Genomic DNA, 15,061 nt, shown 5'->3' on the forward strand with positions numbered 1-15,061 from the left:
TGACATATCTCGAGCGCTCTAGGTTAACGGACGTAAGCTCAACCTCGGCTTGTGGACCACATCACTAATCCAGAGACAATGTGGGGGTGGAACATCTGCCAGTCTCCAACATACCTGCCGAGCCGTCGTCTGCTTTCGGCACTTCGACCGACCGCGTCCGACTATGATTACTTATTTGGACACACCGTTCCTCGCATTGCATATTCAAGACTGACACCGTACGTCACACAGCAAGAGGCATGGTAAAACTACTGATTGAATTGGAAAAGCTGCCATTCGACGGTGGTATCCATCGATCTATATACATCATCATCTTGACTCGTAACAAATTACTGTACCAAGACCCGGCAAGCTTAACAACAAAATGCGAACAAGCAGAAAATATTGCAGAATTCCTTTTTTCCCCTTTTGTGACGCCGCTTTCTAAAACAAGACCCAATAGTTCACTCAAACCATCTGGTTCTTTCCGTTCTTGGCGTGCAGCCTCGTCAGCACGTCGAACGCGCCCGTGCCCACCTTGCTGAGTCGGCCCATGACGATGCGACTGCTGGGCGTCGTGAGATCGTCCCAGTCGCCATCGAGAACCGCGTCCTTGAGGAAGGCCAGTGTCGTCTCGAAACTCATCTTGGTGAAGGGACTGACGTTGCCCCGCAGACCCATACGGTTGAACGGGGTGAAGGTACCGTTGCGCGTCATGTAGTCTCCGATCAGGTTCAGATGGCGGTTGTCGACACTGATACCGTGACCACCGAAGACGGCCGACAGTTCCTGGATGATACCGCTGCGCGCCGCCTCCACACCGTACACCCGCAGCACGGCCGCGATGTCGTTGGTCTGCGTCTTGTTGGGGTTGATCATGTGAGGGTACTTCTGCATCGCCACCAGGTTCACACCGTTGGTGTGAATCACCGGTCGCCGTTTTTCCTCGCCCGTGGTAGGGTCCTTAACAACCTCATCGGCCACATAGGTACAGTCATTGATGCCCTCGATCTGCTGGATCAGAGTCTTCTTGACCGCTGATTGCACAATGCTCAGCATAAGAATCTTGGGCATGTTGGCATCAAACTCCAGCGAGAATTCGCACCATCGGCCGCGCTTCTCATCGCACGAGAACTGCGAGATGGCACCGAATCGTTCCTTGGCCCGTGCCTCACGGCTCCTGTTCAGCTTTTGCCTGTCGACACCATCGGCTTCATCATCCTCGTCGTCCTCGCCCTCTGGCGGAGGGCTACCGCCAAAGCCTTCATCTTCCGGCAGGTCGTCCTCGTGGTCGTCCTCGCCGTCCTTCTCCATCCTTTGCTGGATATTGTCGTCGTCATCGTCATTGGGACCATAGGAAACGGCCTCGGTTCGGTTTGCACGTGACTTGGCATTAGTGGCATCATCATCGCCATCGTCGTCATCATCGTCATCCTCGTCACGGGGCGCACGCTCGCCATCGGGCGCTGCCATCTCGACATTACCAGACTTGACGCCAATCTCGGGAGCCGAAGCGGTGTCTCTGGCAGCTCGCGTCTTGATTTCCTTCTTGATGGACTTCTCCAGCAGCGACAAGAATTTACTCTCAACCACCCGGAGGACATCGCCGATCTTGATGCCGTAGGTACTGGTGTACTCCTCCGACTTGAAGAACTGCAGCTTGATGTCGTAGATCTTGGCAAGGCGGTAGCCAATACCCTTGCCCACATGCTCTTTCACGACGACCTTGTCGGTGACGTGAGAAAGCGGAAGCTTACTGATGGCCTTCGAGAAGCGAGTGATCTCTTCTTCAGAAAGCTCCTCGTTCACCATCAAGGTCATGGCGGGTGTGGAGATGTGGTCACTGGCAGTCATGAGAATTTCTCGGAGACGAGGAATACCCAGGGTGACGTTCTTGGCCGAATGTCCTGCCAAATGGAAAGTGTTGAGCGTCATCTGTGTCGACGGCTCACCAACAGACTGTCCAGCGACGATACCGACAGCCTCACCCGGTTCCACCAGCGAGTTGAGATACTTGGTGTGCAGCAGAATCTCAGCATACTTGCGGGCAATGAGCTCGGTAGATGCTGATTTATCACCCTTGTCCTTGAGGAGGCGATCCTCGTTGTTCTTGATGTATTCAGTGACCTGCTCGTAGAACTTCTCCGACGTGGCGAACGCGTGGCGGTTGGGGTTCAACTCGGTCGAGATGGGGTCACGGGCAAGAGCGCTGTTCGCCTTGGCTTCTTTGACGGCCTTCTTCATGTACTTTTGCGCGTACTCCTTGGACGAGAAGATGTCCTGTTGCCAGCCTCTCTCGTCGATGGAAAGTTGCGCGACCTCGGATGCCCGGTTTCGAAGCAAAAAGCCAAAGTCGTGAAGGTACTTTTGCTTGGTGATGTCCAAACCGTCTTCTCCGTACAAGAACTGAATCATGGACCCATCGGCATCTCTGACCGAGGTATCGTAGGCCACCTTAAGGCCTTCCATACCCTTAATCAGACAACGTTGCAGGTATCCGGATCTGGATGTCTTGACAGCGGTATCAATCAGACCTTCACGTCCAGCCATGTGATGGAAATAGTACTCTTGAGGTCGGATACCCGTCAAGAAACGGTTCACGATATAACCTCCAGCACGAACATTTGTCTCGAAAGGTCGGAAACAGGGCAAAGACTTTCCGCTCACCATGAGCGGTACTCTCCGGCCTTCTAGAACCTGTTGGCCAAGGTTGCAAGAGATAAGGTTGGCATTGACACCGCTACCCTTGGCTCCGGACGAAGTCATAGACTGCATTTGGTTTCTGGGGAAGGGCTTTTCAAGACCGTCCGGAAGACAGGCCGCGGTGACTGCACTCGAGACTTTAGCGTTTGAAGCGTTCATCATCGTATCGAGACCTTCCTGTTGACTATCGTCCCTCATGACGGCCTCTAGGCGCTCCAGAAGCAGAGGATCATCGTCGGTGATGTCTTCGTTCTCGTCCAGACTGACATATTTGGCAGCTGCCTTAAGACCGATACTCGAAGCAACAGACAATTTTTCCTTACGGTTCTTCTCTCCTTCGGGCGTAAGGCGCAAATCGTCCATACCGCAACTAAAGGCTCGCATAGCGAGGTACCGCGTGAGCAGCCTGCCCATGCAACTCAGGAGCTTCGCAGCAGTCTCAGGCCCCCATGTCTCGTGAATTGCGTGGATGAAACCTCCACCGCTGGGACCCAAGTGCGCCTTATCAAGAATACCGTGAATGAACTCTCCATCCTGGAATAAGACCTTGCCCTCCTCCGTCTTTGACCCCCAACGAGACGCAGGCAAAGATGTTTTACCAGTCATCCACAAGTCGCCGAAACCAATAGGCTTGATGTTCTTCAAAATGGTTGTAATGACTTGCTTTCCAGTCCATCGACGAACGGGCTTCATGATGGTGGGAGGAACCAGCTCGATCCTGTCAGATGTGATGTGCCCATGTTCCGGTCGAAGGGCACCGTAGACAAGCTGGTGATAGGCGCCTTGGTCCAAGAAGGTGTCCTTGTTGCAAAGAGCGACGGATACGGACAAATGATCCTGAATCAGACCTCGCAGGGGCTTTCCAGCCGTGTAAGAGAGATACTGGTGGTCGGTATCGGCGATCTGCATGGCTTCGGCCCTGGCCAGCTCGTTTTGGGGGAAATGCATGTTCATCTCGTCACCGTCGAAATCAGCGTTGTATGTGTTGCAGTTGGCGTAGTGCATGCGAAGAGTCTTCTCATTAGGGAGAACTCGCACGCGATGACCCATGATGGAAGGCTTGTGCAGTGTTGGCTGACGGTTCATCAGGACCACATCTCCGTTTCCAAGATGTCGGTGGACCTTCTTGCCCTTCTGGGTGTTCTCGTTGTGATTGCTGGGGGCAAGCAACTGGTTGGCTAATGCCACACGGTCCTCGGCCGACTTCTTCTTCAGGTTGATGATCTGGCCATTCTCATTCTCGATGGCGGCTGCGCCTGGCCACTTGTCCGGACCATTGATGACGGCCTGTTGCATCTCACGGAAGTTGTGGCTTGTGACAGGTTCGGGATATGTCAACTTCCTGGCGAACACGGGCGGAACACCAATCTCGCTCGTTTCGATATTCGGATCCGGACTGATGACGGAACGAGCAGCGAAGTTCACTCGCTTACCCATCATGTTCTTTCGGAACAGACCTTCTTTCTTCTCGAGCTTCTGCTTGATTCCGTCGGCTTGTCGCTTGGCAGCTTGTCCCCGAACGGGGTTTCGGTCCTTGTCAATCATCGAGTTGACGGCGTCCTGAAGCGCAGCGCTGGCTTCGTGCAGTTCGCTGATATCCCTTTTCCGGCCTACTTCCTCTCCTGTGGAGTTGGCGGCCTTGTGGAGCTCGCCGAAGATCGTTGCGATTCTAGAGGAAGCGTTGAGGATAACCTTGTACAGGCCGTTCTGGTCAGACTCGGCGAGGCTGCCACCGGCTGCCATAGCTTCGGGTCTGAACTTGTTGGGAGGGACCAGGACGGTTTGGACGAAGAATGATTCTGCTGTGATAGGCTTCGACTGCATACTCTGAGGCTTTGAGTTGTAGAGCAGCGATATCATCTCTTGCTCCTTCTCAAATAGCAGGTTCAATCTGGACAAGACCTCTATTGAGCCAACATAACGCTGTGCAGGCTCTTCCTTCTTGGTTTTGGAGGCTTTTTGCGCGACGTCTGTCATGACAACATCGCCATTCTCGTCGAGTTCTTCCCCCTCGCCCTCATCGCTCGGCTCCTCCTCCTCCTCTTCGTGCTCCGGCTCTTCTTCGCTGGACTGAACCTCGACATCGGCAATAGCTTCATCGGTGCTGCGTCGCTCCTTCTTCTTCTGAGTAGCCGCCTTTTGCCTGAGTGTAAGAGTCAAGGCGTCTTTCCTTCGGAAGTTGCCTTGGGACATCTTGGCAGCGTCCTTTTGCGACAGAGCCTTCTCAAAGATCTTGACAAACTGGTCCTTTCGGTAGCTTGGCGAGATACCCTTGCATGTCGCGCAGTTTCTGCCCTTGACCATATCTCGGAAGAATTCCTTGACGATTTCCCTGCGCATCTCTGCAGAACCCTCGTGCTTTCCTTTGCGAATTTCCGAAGTCGCGAACTTATGCCGTCTCAAGGCATGTTCCGTATAGGCCTCGCGCATCTGGATGACCCTGTCAATGGACGCATTGTCCACATTCTCGTCGGCAGCCTCATCGGCCATAGATGGAACGCCAGGGATGTCCGTGGTGTCGGAGGTGATCTTGTCCAGATAATGGGCTTCATTGAGGAGACCAAACTGCAACAAGCGTAGTTTGCAAGAGACGTTGGCGAGGTCTTCTTTCCTCATGCGAAAGCGGTAGCAGTAAGCGCATTGTGCTCGGAGTAGTCGCATAATCTGGTCGAGGAACACTGGGTGGTATACGGGAACCTGTACGAGTTACAGTCAGTTTGAAATGTTCGCACTCCCTGACCACCTAGTCTGCGAGAATTGGGATACATACTGGGAGGTCAATATGGCCGGAGTGGCCGGGACAGCTGGCCACGCCGAGGCCGCATGTAGAGCACTGGTGCTCGCCCCATGCTCCCAGAGCTGGGTCTTGGAGACCGCCCGGGGAGAGGGTTACTCAGGTCATCGAAGCTTTCAGGGTTCTCAATGCGCTTGACTGAGATGGCTTTGATTTCGGCAGGGGTGAGGAAGTCGAAGTCGACACTCTCGATCCCCGACGTGATGGGCTGTGAGATATTCATGGTGGATGGATGGTGGTGGTGTAGGAGAGCGGCTTGCTCGTTTAGGATTGGCCAAGATCTAGCAAACTGGCGACTACCGTTCACAAGAGTCAACAGGGGAGATAATATACTCTAGGCCTCAGCTTGGCCTAGAGCATTCAGAATTGCATGTCCCTCGGTAAGCCGGTGTAGCAGGACAGGAAAAGTGAAGATATCTCGGTTTTTCCTACAGCTTAAGTGGGGTGAAAGTTTCACTGTCTTGCTTCGGTTTGCTCTGCACTGAATTGACCGAGAGTGGCAGAAAACTAGAAGCGCGACCTGCCGACAACTTTTTTTAGCGGTGAAAAACGGCAGATAGCGGGGCGCTTTAGCGGCTCTTCACTTAGACTCACAGTAGACTCACAGTGGGCCTCTCTCAGCCTCTACCTCCCTCTATCTTGCTCAAGTGCTGGAACTCAAATTCCCATCTCAAATGAAGGAAGGCCACGTGACTTGGACAAAAGGTGCTGTCAGAACGCTCGCTCTAGCTCCAACCAAGGTCCAAGTTAGGTATCGTATCGGAATAGGCTAAGCCATTTGATTGATACTAACCATATCACGGCCTCTGCATTCCAACTTTTGCCGACTTGCATCTCCATCCCACCTGAATCGATTGCCAACACATCTGATTCCAACACACGACTGTCCTTGGCATTGCATCCGTTGTGGTCGCTGATTCTTACTTCTTGCGCCGGCCTTTGGTCTACAGTCGCTTCGCCCATAGACGTCACAAAGGTGCCTGGCCAACCTTTATCCTCTCCTCACGTCTGCAACTCACTCCACCATGAATCGACACGGCTCACCTGGCCTTGGGCCAACGCGCGATGCTTCGAACCGAGTCCAGAAACCCGAGGGGCTTTCGGCAGCCGACAAGCTTGCCGCTCTCAAGGCCCGCGTCGCCGCTGCTGTCGGCTCCTCCAGTCAAGCAAAAGGCGGTTTATCAACACCCATACACCCTGTTCTAGCAGGCGTTGGCTCCTCCAGCCAGTCGAAAGGAGGCTTATCGACGCCCATACATCCAGTTCTGGCAGAAATGTCCGCGCCGCCGCAAAAGAACGTCGCCACGGGAGGACTTGCTGTTGGACTCCATCCGGCCCTCGCTGACTTGGGCGCGCCTCCCAAACCGTTCAAGTCGAACCAATCAAAGAACTCGAAATATACACCCAAACCCAAGTCCACAGCGCCGGAACACAACCCGTATCTCGCCGATTCTTCCACTCTTCCAGCTACTGGCGCCAAGCCTCGCCAGTCACGGCAGCTGGTCTTCAATCAGAAGGGCAAGTACATCGCCCAGGCAAATGCCCTGCGGAGACAGGCAGCCTTGGAGGAGCTGAAACGCAAGATCACCCAAACGACGAAGCGCATCGAAGACGATTCGGAAAAGAGCTTCCTCGTGGAAGCACCGCCAGCAATAGAGTGGACAGACGAGGGACTGCTTTCAGGGCCTTCCTACGATTCCGAGTTCAAGATCGACACACCCGATTCCATCATTACAGCATATATTCAACACCCCGTGGCCATCGAACCGCCCCAGGACAAGAACATTCCAGAACCCAAGCCCATGTACCTGACACCCAAGGAACAGGCCAAGATGCGGAGACAGCGCCGAATGGCCGATCTCCGGGAGTTGCAGGCCAAACAAAGATTAGGCCTCGTGGAGCCGGAGAAGCCCAAGGTGAAGATGAGCAACTTGATGAGAGTTCTTGGGCAGGAGGCTGTGTTGGATCCCTCTGCTGTGGAAGCCAAAGTTCGCAAGGAGGTGGCCGAGAGGCACGACGAGCATCTCCAGCGCAACGATGAGCGAAAGCTCACGAAAGAGCAACGCCACGAGAAGCTTGCCACCAACCAAGAAAAGGACGCCGCGCAAGGTCTTCATGTGCTGGTGTTCAAGATCACTACGCTGGTCAACGGCCAGCACCGGTTCAAGATTGGCCGAAACGCAGAACAGCTGGCGTTGACGGGCGCTTGTGTGATGCACCCCAAACAAAGCCTAGTGATAGTGGAGGGCGGTTCGTACAGCACACGCAAGTACAAGCAGCTCATGCTGAACCGCATCGACTGGACGGAAAACGCCCCGTCCAGGGACAAGTCGGCGGAAAAGACCGAGGCTATGCGCGAATGGCTCAAGGCCGAGGACGAAAGGGGCCTCAAAGATCTGGGAGCCAACAAGTGCGAGCTGCTGTTCGAGGGTGACATCCGAGAACGCGCCTTTGGCAAGTGGGGATCGAGGGTCATGGAGTCGGATACGGATGCCCGGGACTATCTTCAGCGATTCAAGTATCAAGAGTTCTGGAATGTGGCGAAGTCGATGCCCTAGAGCAGGTCGGTGATATATCATACCCGACCCCTTATACCCATGTACTATTATCTCCATGCTGCCAACTTCGATTCCCGATCGTCTTGAATCAGCCGAGTTTAGCTCTAATGGCATTGTGATGAATACAGACTTCAGATTAAAGATCGTTCGCATTACACCAGAATGTGCATTCTATTGATGACTGGGACAACGTAGAGATATTACTGGTAGTTCGTTGTTAAAGAGAACATTTCACGCCGCAGCTTGTACCCGAGCCGGCACTGCGGTGCTGCTGCTACTGCTGTTATTCAACATCTCGCTTTCAGCTCCCGCCCCCGCTGCCGCCTCCGTTTCCGCCTTGTTAGCCTTCAGCTTCGCCTGCAGCGCAGCGAAGTGCGTCGACATAGCCCTGGCGTTGAACTGCTCCCCTGTGACTAGGGGATACTTCTTAAGGGGCCCCTGGATGAGTGCGTCCTTGCAGGGCTGGTTGAAGAACGCAATCGAGAACCGCTCGCCGTAGTAGTCACCCGGCTCGCCGCAGGGGGCCTTGACACGGTGGAAGGTCGACTTGAACCGGTCGTCGGACCACGACATCAACAGGTCGCCGATGTTGCACACGATGCTGCCCGGGACGAAGTTCACCTTGGACCACGCAGCGTCCCCTAAAGCGTGTTCGGTCACCACTTCTCGCCCCGGGCAGATCTCTAGCCCGGACTGTCCTTCCTTTTGGAAGAGGAGGGTTAGGAAGCCCCAGTCCGCGTGCGCACCGGCGCGGTGGTAGACTTGTCCCTTGCCATCACCGTCCCGTCTCTGGGGCGTCTCGAAGTAATGCAGCAGACGCATGACGCTCTGGCACGTCGGCTTGGAAGCGTCGTGGTACTTGACGAAGTAGTCGTCATCCTCGAACCCCAGCCCCCGAGCCAGGCAGACCATAAGCCGCTCCGAGACCTTCTGCACCCAGTGCATGAACCCCAAACACTGCTCCCGGAACCCGGGCAGGTGCTCCTCGCCCAACCAAAGCTCCCCGTGCAGGCCCATGTTCTCGCCGAACTGCAGCTGGTACGACTCCTTGCGGTCCGGCTCGCCCGTCGAGGGCCGCACCTGCGACGCCTTCTCCCAGCCCACGTTGCCCGGGTTCCAGGGCACCGTGGCCTTGACGGCGTCGGGCAGGCGGAAGAAGCGCTCGGACAGCGCGAATATGGCGTCGACGTCGGCGGGGGCGAGGCCGTGGTCCACGATGGCGAAGAAGCCGACGTTTTCGGCGGCGTCGCAGAGTTGCGACGTGATCTCGTCGGTGCGTTCGGCGAAGTTGGCTAGGGAAATCTTTGCGCGAGGTCAGTCAGGCGTTGATGGTGCAGATGATGATCAATTCTTCTGATTCGGCCATGGCATGGCATACATAGGGGTCAGGGGCGCTGCGACTTAGCATGCCGCTGGAGAGTGCGATGAACTTACATGTGGGATCTCCCGGTCAACATACTTGGTAGAGTCAGCCATGCCAGCAATTGCAAGAAATATCGGGGGATGCAAGGGTGTCGGTACGGGGTGTATGCAAAAGGACGAGCTCAGCAGCTGGCATGAGATTCTTCTTTTTCTAGGTTGGCTTGCATGTAGTACATCCATCCCCATGGGGTTATGGCGCCCGCCGTTATCACCACTCCCATGCCATGCTACGTTTTGGCAAGTACGGTGGACGCCTATCTACACCATCAGTATCTTGAACCTGGATATCATATCATCTGATGGGATCAAACTATGGAAGCCAAGTTCCGATGCAACGGAAGCGGCCATCAAAGCGGGGCACTATGCTCATGGCCTATGGTGCTCCATTATCTCTCTAATCGGGGTCGGGGATGGCCGCCTCGGTTCCACGGACGACCCTGGGTGGCCAGGAGGCTCTTCCCCGGTGCAAGCCGAGTCCGTCAACATATGCAAGCTTGAAGTCTTTCAAACTGAAAGATCACGGCATGCAACTAGCATCCTTATGAACTAGGGGTTGTTTTATATGTCTATCTACTTGCGCATAATCTCATCTAAAGTCTGCACCGCAACACAGCCCGCCGCCCCCTGCGCCCTCCCACACCCCGCTGGACACGGCGCCGCCGGATCGAACTGCCACCCAAAATACGTGTCCGTCTCGTTGGCGAGCACGCCGCCGATGAGCCGGCTCGGGTAGGGCAGGTCGTAGGACTGGCGGAAGACGTCGGCCGAGGCGACGCGGATCTGGCCCCAGCCCCGGGCGATGAGCGTGTCGATGCTGGTGCCGTAGACGTACTCGCGGAAGCCGGCCCAGCGGATGGCCGAGGCGCACATGGGGCAGCTCTCGGCGTTGGTGTAGAGCGTGAGCGAGGGGAAGGCGGCGAGGGCGGCGGCTGGGGAGAGCTTGTAGGGGCCCTTGGGGTCGGTGAGGATGCTGGTGCAGTTGTTGATGGCTGCCATTTCGCCTGATGGTGCCACCAAGTAGAGTTGAATAAGTACACCACACTTTGAATGCTATTGGTTTCGGATGTGTTACATACCGTGGAGGGTGGGATTACCCGTCTGTCGGTTCGAGTTGGCACCCATGCATATAAGTTGACCTAGCCCATTGCTTCCCGTATGGTTGACTATGATAGACCCGAACGCGGCGAATGGGCATGGCGCATTAAGAGCCAAGTTGGCTTGCCTCATCCAGTATGCCCTTGTAGCATAAGGAATACCATTGATCGAGAGTGTAGGATCCAGCATAGGGAACTGATGGTCTCGCCGCGAAAGAGGATGCTCGTGGCACAGCACCCCGGCGAATATAGGAGCCAGTAGCAAGTAGAATCTGGCAAGCATATTGACTCTACAACTGCATATATCTGGCGGTCGAGACTTCTCAGTCTATACCAATGACGGAACTACTTGCTTGCCGTTATGTAGACCGGCCCAAATGGAAATGGGATGGCTGGGATATCTATCGTCTCTCGATCGTCCTAGTCCTGAACCGGTGGTTGCCAATACCGATTGCCGATGGCGGTCACTGCCGCAGATATCAAGAGCCGAGTAAACAAAGGACGGCAATCTTGTTCGTCAGGGTATCAAAAGCCGTTGACGTCGGTCCTGCAGGTGATGGTTGTACTCGCTATCAACCCCACACTTCGGCTGATAACCCGACAGACGGAGGTGGCCGATACTGATTCATCTCGAAACCTAATAGAAGCCCTGCATTGTGAAGTCGATCTTCCCATAACAAAGTGGAAAATACAAGACGTATTTATGAATAGGGATATGTCCATAATCAATACGAAAACACGGTAATCTTCCATTACCAATTCCCAGAGACGTTGTCTGCACCCGTACATCATGTCGCCCCATGCCATTACACAGCCTGAACCAGGCTTCACCCTCACCCAGATGAAGAAGTTGCCAGAGGAGAAACACGATTTTGGTGCTGTAGTTGAGGGCCTGGATCTGAACAATATCTCGGGTGAGCACACGAGACTGGCTAGCACTAACAAGGCTCTCGTCTAATACATGTGATAACCTTTTTCGAAGATGCCGATGTAAAGGCCCTGGCCGACGCGATATGGATCCACAAGGTGGTTGTTGTCAAGGGTCAGAAGGACCTCGCACCGATCAAACAGGTGAGAGTCTAAATGCGCCCTCCTTGCGTATTCAGTCTCCAGCATCTAGAAGCGGAGAAGAATAATGAGCAAGTAATCTACCCTGATGGCCGTGACTAATACTTAGTTCATAGTGGGAGTTAGTCACGAGATTTGATCCAGAGGCGCCACAGGTTCACTCACACGGGGACATCAAGGCCTTCAATGAGAAAGGGGGCGTGCTATCGGTAAGCTGAAGACCCTGTGGGAACTGGGGATATCCCCCCGCCCAGTAATGAGTCATAGCAAGGAGTCTACCAGCTGACGCGTATGACGTGAACAATGACCAGGCAAAAAGAGAAGTCGTAGGCATCCCCGGCGCCGAGAACCTCCGCCTGGTCGGCAAGGGCTACCAGGGCGCGGACCACTACGGCATCAAGGACAAGACGATCCACAAGGCGCTGTCGCACGACTTCCACGCCAAGGCGCTGCCCGAGGCCGAGTTCGCGGCCGGCTTCACGCGCTTCCAGCGCTGGCACATGGACGCGCCCCTGTACGGGCGAGACCCGGCCTGGTTCACGACGCTGCGGTGCTGCCGGCGGCCCCGCGCGGACCGCAGGCCCGTGACGATCCGCTGGGACGACGGCTCCGGGCTCGAGATGAAGTCGGAGCCCGGCCTTACGGCGTTCTTCAGCAACGTCCAGACGTACGACCTGATGACGCCCGAGGAACAGCGGATGGCGGACCACTCCTGGGTCGAGTACGCGCCGCACCCCTATATGTGGATCGCCAACTGCCACGGCCGGCCCAATGGGCTAGGCCTCGAGACGGAGGGTCGCGAGAAGACGATGGAGGAGCTGGGCGAGTTCGACCCGGCGGCCGTCAAGCGGTACCCCATGGTCTGGATGAACCCCGTCACAGGCGAGAAGGCGTTCCAGGTGCACGGCATTTGCGCGCGGAAGCTCTTCGTGCGATCGTCTCCCGATGAAGAAGCCCGCGTCATTGACGACGTGACTGAGATCCGGGCGTTCCTGAAGCCGATCCAGGAGAGGGTGCTGAAGCCCGAGTACATCCTGCTGCCGAGCCTCGAGGAGGGCGACATCGTCATGTGGGCCAACTGGCAGATGTTCCATACGGCGGTCGACTATCCCATCTCGTTCGGGCCGCGGACGATGCACCAGGCAAACATAGGGGCAAGTATCGGACCGAAAGGCCCTGTGCCAATTCCAGCGGTGTCTTGATTGGAAGGGAACTTACAGGAAGAACGAGCTATCTCAGAACAAATTGGCGATCAAGTGTTTTCCAACCTTACGGGCGGCAGACTGGAAATTGAAGTTGACAAACGCATATACGATGGATATTCAAATATGGCAGATGTTCCTTGTTCTTTGGCAAACACCGAGGACTGCATGTTCACTCCTAATCTCGCAAGCTGTAGCAAGTACGTAGCGTAATCCAATATATAGTGTTTATTCTAACCTAATAAACGCCGGCAACACCAGCGAGTAAAGTAAACTACCCCGCGGCCTGGTCTCTATGTACTCTTGCCAACCCTTCCCCTTATCCACCAGTAAGCCATCACGGCCTGATGCCCAATTTTCTCGTCGGTCTCCCGCGCATGCTCCAATCCGCCCCTCCTCAGCCCTCCTGGTAGCGCAAGCCAAACCAGCAACAAGAACGCCAGCACCGCCAAGATGATGGGCTGCAGCACCCAAACCCCTGACTCGACGCAATCGCCCCGACGACAAACGGCACGACCGCCGCCCCGCCGCCCCCAAACGCCGCCGCGAACCCGATGGCCGAGATGTGGTAACCCACCGGCAACAGCCTCGTCGCCGCGACAATGGCGCCCGGGAACAGGGGTCCCAGAAAAAAGCCCTCGAGGCTGACGAAGACGGCCGACGCCACGAAGCTGGGGATCAGCCAGTACAGGACCTGCAGCGCGATGGCGAACACCAGATACGTCGCGATGGCCAGCTTCTCACCGATCCTGCCCGTGGCGAAGCCCATGGCCACGCGGCCCACGGCCAGACCCAGCCAGAAGAAAGTCACGGTCAGCCCGGCGTCGAAGGGCGCGGCGCGCCGCACGTCGAGCATGAAGGTGACGATCCAGCCGCCCAGGGCGTTCTCGGCGCCGACGTAGCCCAACAAGAAAACGGACAAGAGCCAGGTGATGGGCTCCCGCATCACGGTGCGCGTCGTCGTCCGCGTCCCGTCCGACGACGACGCGGTCCCGCAGCGTGTGGCGCGGTAGCTCTCCGCCGTGGCGCGCCAGAACACGGTCGAGGTCAGGACGAGCTCGAGGGACGCCAGGCCGACCATGAGGTAGAAGTAGGCGTACCAGGGCCAGCCGGCCTTGACGACCATGGCCGTCGAGACGAGCGGGCCGACGGTGGCGCCGAGGCCGTAGGAGCCGTGCAGGAAGCCGAGCAGCTCGTTGGCCGAGGCCATGTTGCCGATCCACGCGTTCCAGGCCGAGTCCTCGAGGCCGCTGCCGAAGCCCGGGAGCATCATTAGCGGCGGCAGGGCTGGGAACGGCAAGTGCAGGCACAGCAGGACGTAGCCGAGGATGCGCGCCGAGGGCGCGATGAGGGCCACGCCGCGCTGACCCAGGTGGTGGTGGATCAGGTTGTTGGACAGGGCGGCGACGAGGTAGCCGACGAAGGAGGACAGGAACAGGAGAGAGACTAGGGTGTAGGAGATGTTGTAGTATTGCTCTATCTAATGCCATTTTCCAAAAGGGGTGTATGTGTAAGCAAGTCACAACCTTGAATTGGCGTGATGTATAAGGAGGACGACGGAACGGGAGAATGATGACTTACATAGGGAATCAAAGGCCCCAGGCAGGCATCGCTCATACCCATGATGACGAAGGAGTAGTTGGTGACCATGAGCCGGTAGATGTTGATCCGCGGCTCGTTCCACTTCTCGACAGTATGGCTTGGCACTGCCGCCGGGGCACCATCTCGGGTTGCGGCCGCAGTTTCGGCCTTCTCAGGGTCTTGGTCCGTTGAAGGTCCGTCATCCCGCGGGGGATGCGGCGACGAAGAAGCCATCGGACTAGTGTTGGGATCCACGAAGAGATGGCGAAAGGTCTTCAGCTCCAACGATAGAAGGGGAATGGTATCTTGAGAACTGTGTATCCGAGTGAATGTCTTCTTCTATACGCTCATTGAACCAACCAACGGCTCCTAAGTACAATCCCCGGGGGTGTTACTCAAACTTTCCTGATCATTTGTAGAGACCTAACGACCTCCGGGTCGGAGTCCACATCGGAGTGTTTGGCCGCTCCAACCTGCCGCACCCAGACAAGGTTCGGGAGTTTGCTTGCGCCATACCGTTCTCCGCACCTGTTGGATCCGATGAAAGGAGCGAAGGCTGCATGTGCGGCATGCTTATCTAGCATCAACACCGCCCGTAGTTGGTCGATGTCGTAGGTGTGAGCCGATTCGCTCACTTGTGATAAGCGGGGACGAGACCGG

At 56.0% G+C, this 15,061-nt stretch overlaps 6 protein-coding genes across 6 annotated transcripts; 2 read left to right on the forward strand and 4 right to left on the reverse strand.

Annotated features, from left to right (window-relative positions):
• Positions 1-447: 447 nt before the first annotated feature.
• On the reverse strand, positions 448-5,699 carry PG997_000284 (uncharacterized protein; the record flags this gene model as incomplete). Its single annotated transcript, XM_066804599.1, has 3 exons — positions 448-5,379; positions 5,453-5,541; positions 5,576-5,699. 3 exons carry the CDS (start codon positions 5,697-5,699, stop codon positions 448-450), a joined length of 5,145 nt encoding a protein of 1,714 aa, XP_066674372.1.
• An 802-nt stretch (positions 5,700-6,501) lies between these two features.
• On the forward strand, positions 6,502-8,034 carry PG997_000285 (uncharacterized protein; the record flags this gene model as incomplete). The annotated part of the gene is made up of 1 exon (XM_066804600.1): positions 6,502-8,034. One exon carries the CDS (start codon positions 6,502-6,504, stop codon positions 8,032-8,034), a length of 1,533 nt encoding a protein of 510 aa, XP_066674373.1.
• A 231-nt stretch (positions 8,035-8,265) lies between these two features.
• On the reverse strand, positions 8,266-9,510 carry PG997_000286 (uncharacterized protein; the record flags this gene model as incomplete). The annotated part of the gene is made up of 2 exons (XM_066804601.1): positions 8,266-9,336; positions 9,469-9,510. 2 exons carry the CDS (start codon positions 9,508-9,510, stop codon positions 8,266-8,268), a joined length of 1,113 nt encoding a protein of 370 aa, XP_066674374.1.
• Positions 9,511-10,026: 516 nt separating this feature from the next.
• PG997_000287 (tRNA-specific adenosine deaminase TAD2) lies at positions 10,027-10,833 on the reverse strand (the record flags this gene model as incomplete). Its single annotated transcript, XM_066804602.1, has 2 exons — positions 10,027-10,457; positions 10,533-10,833. 2 exons carry the CDS (start codon positions 10,831-10,833, stop codon positions 10,027-10,029), a joined length of 732 nt encoding a protein of 243 aa, XP_066674375.1.
• A 507-nt stretch (positions 10,834-11,340) lies between these two features.
• PG997_000288 (dioxygenase) lies at positions 11,341-12,820 on the forward strand (the record flags this gene model as incomplete). Its single annotated transcript, XM_066804603.1, has 4 exons — positions 11,341-11,464; positions 11,533-11,621; positions 11,735-11,827; positions 11,930-12,820. 4 exons carry the CDS (start codon positions 11,341-11,343, stop codon positions 12,818-12,820), a joined length of 1,197 nt encoding a protein of 398 aa, XP_066674376.1.
• A 397-nt stretch (positions 12,821-13,217) lies between these two features.
• PG997_000289 (uncharacterized protein) lies at positions 13,218-14,635 on the reverse strand (the record flags this gene model as incomplete). The annotated part of the gene is made up of 2 exons (XM_066804604.1): positions 13,218-14,300; positions 14,402-14,635. 2 exons carry the CDS (start codon positions 14,633-14,635, stop codon positions 13,218-13,220), a joined length of 1,317 nt encoding a protein of 438 aa, XP_066674377.1.
• Positions 14,636-15,061: the final 426 nt, after the last annotated feature.

Source organism: Apiospora hydei (genome assembly GCF_038363865.1).
Source record: "Apiospora hydei strain CBS 114990 chromosome Unknown utg000002l_segment0_segment0, whole genome shotgun sequence".
Classification (NCBI taxonomy): Eukaryota; Fungi; Ascomycota; class Sordariomycetes; order Amphisphaeriales; family Apiosporaceae; genus Apiospora; species Apiospora hydei.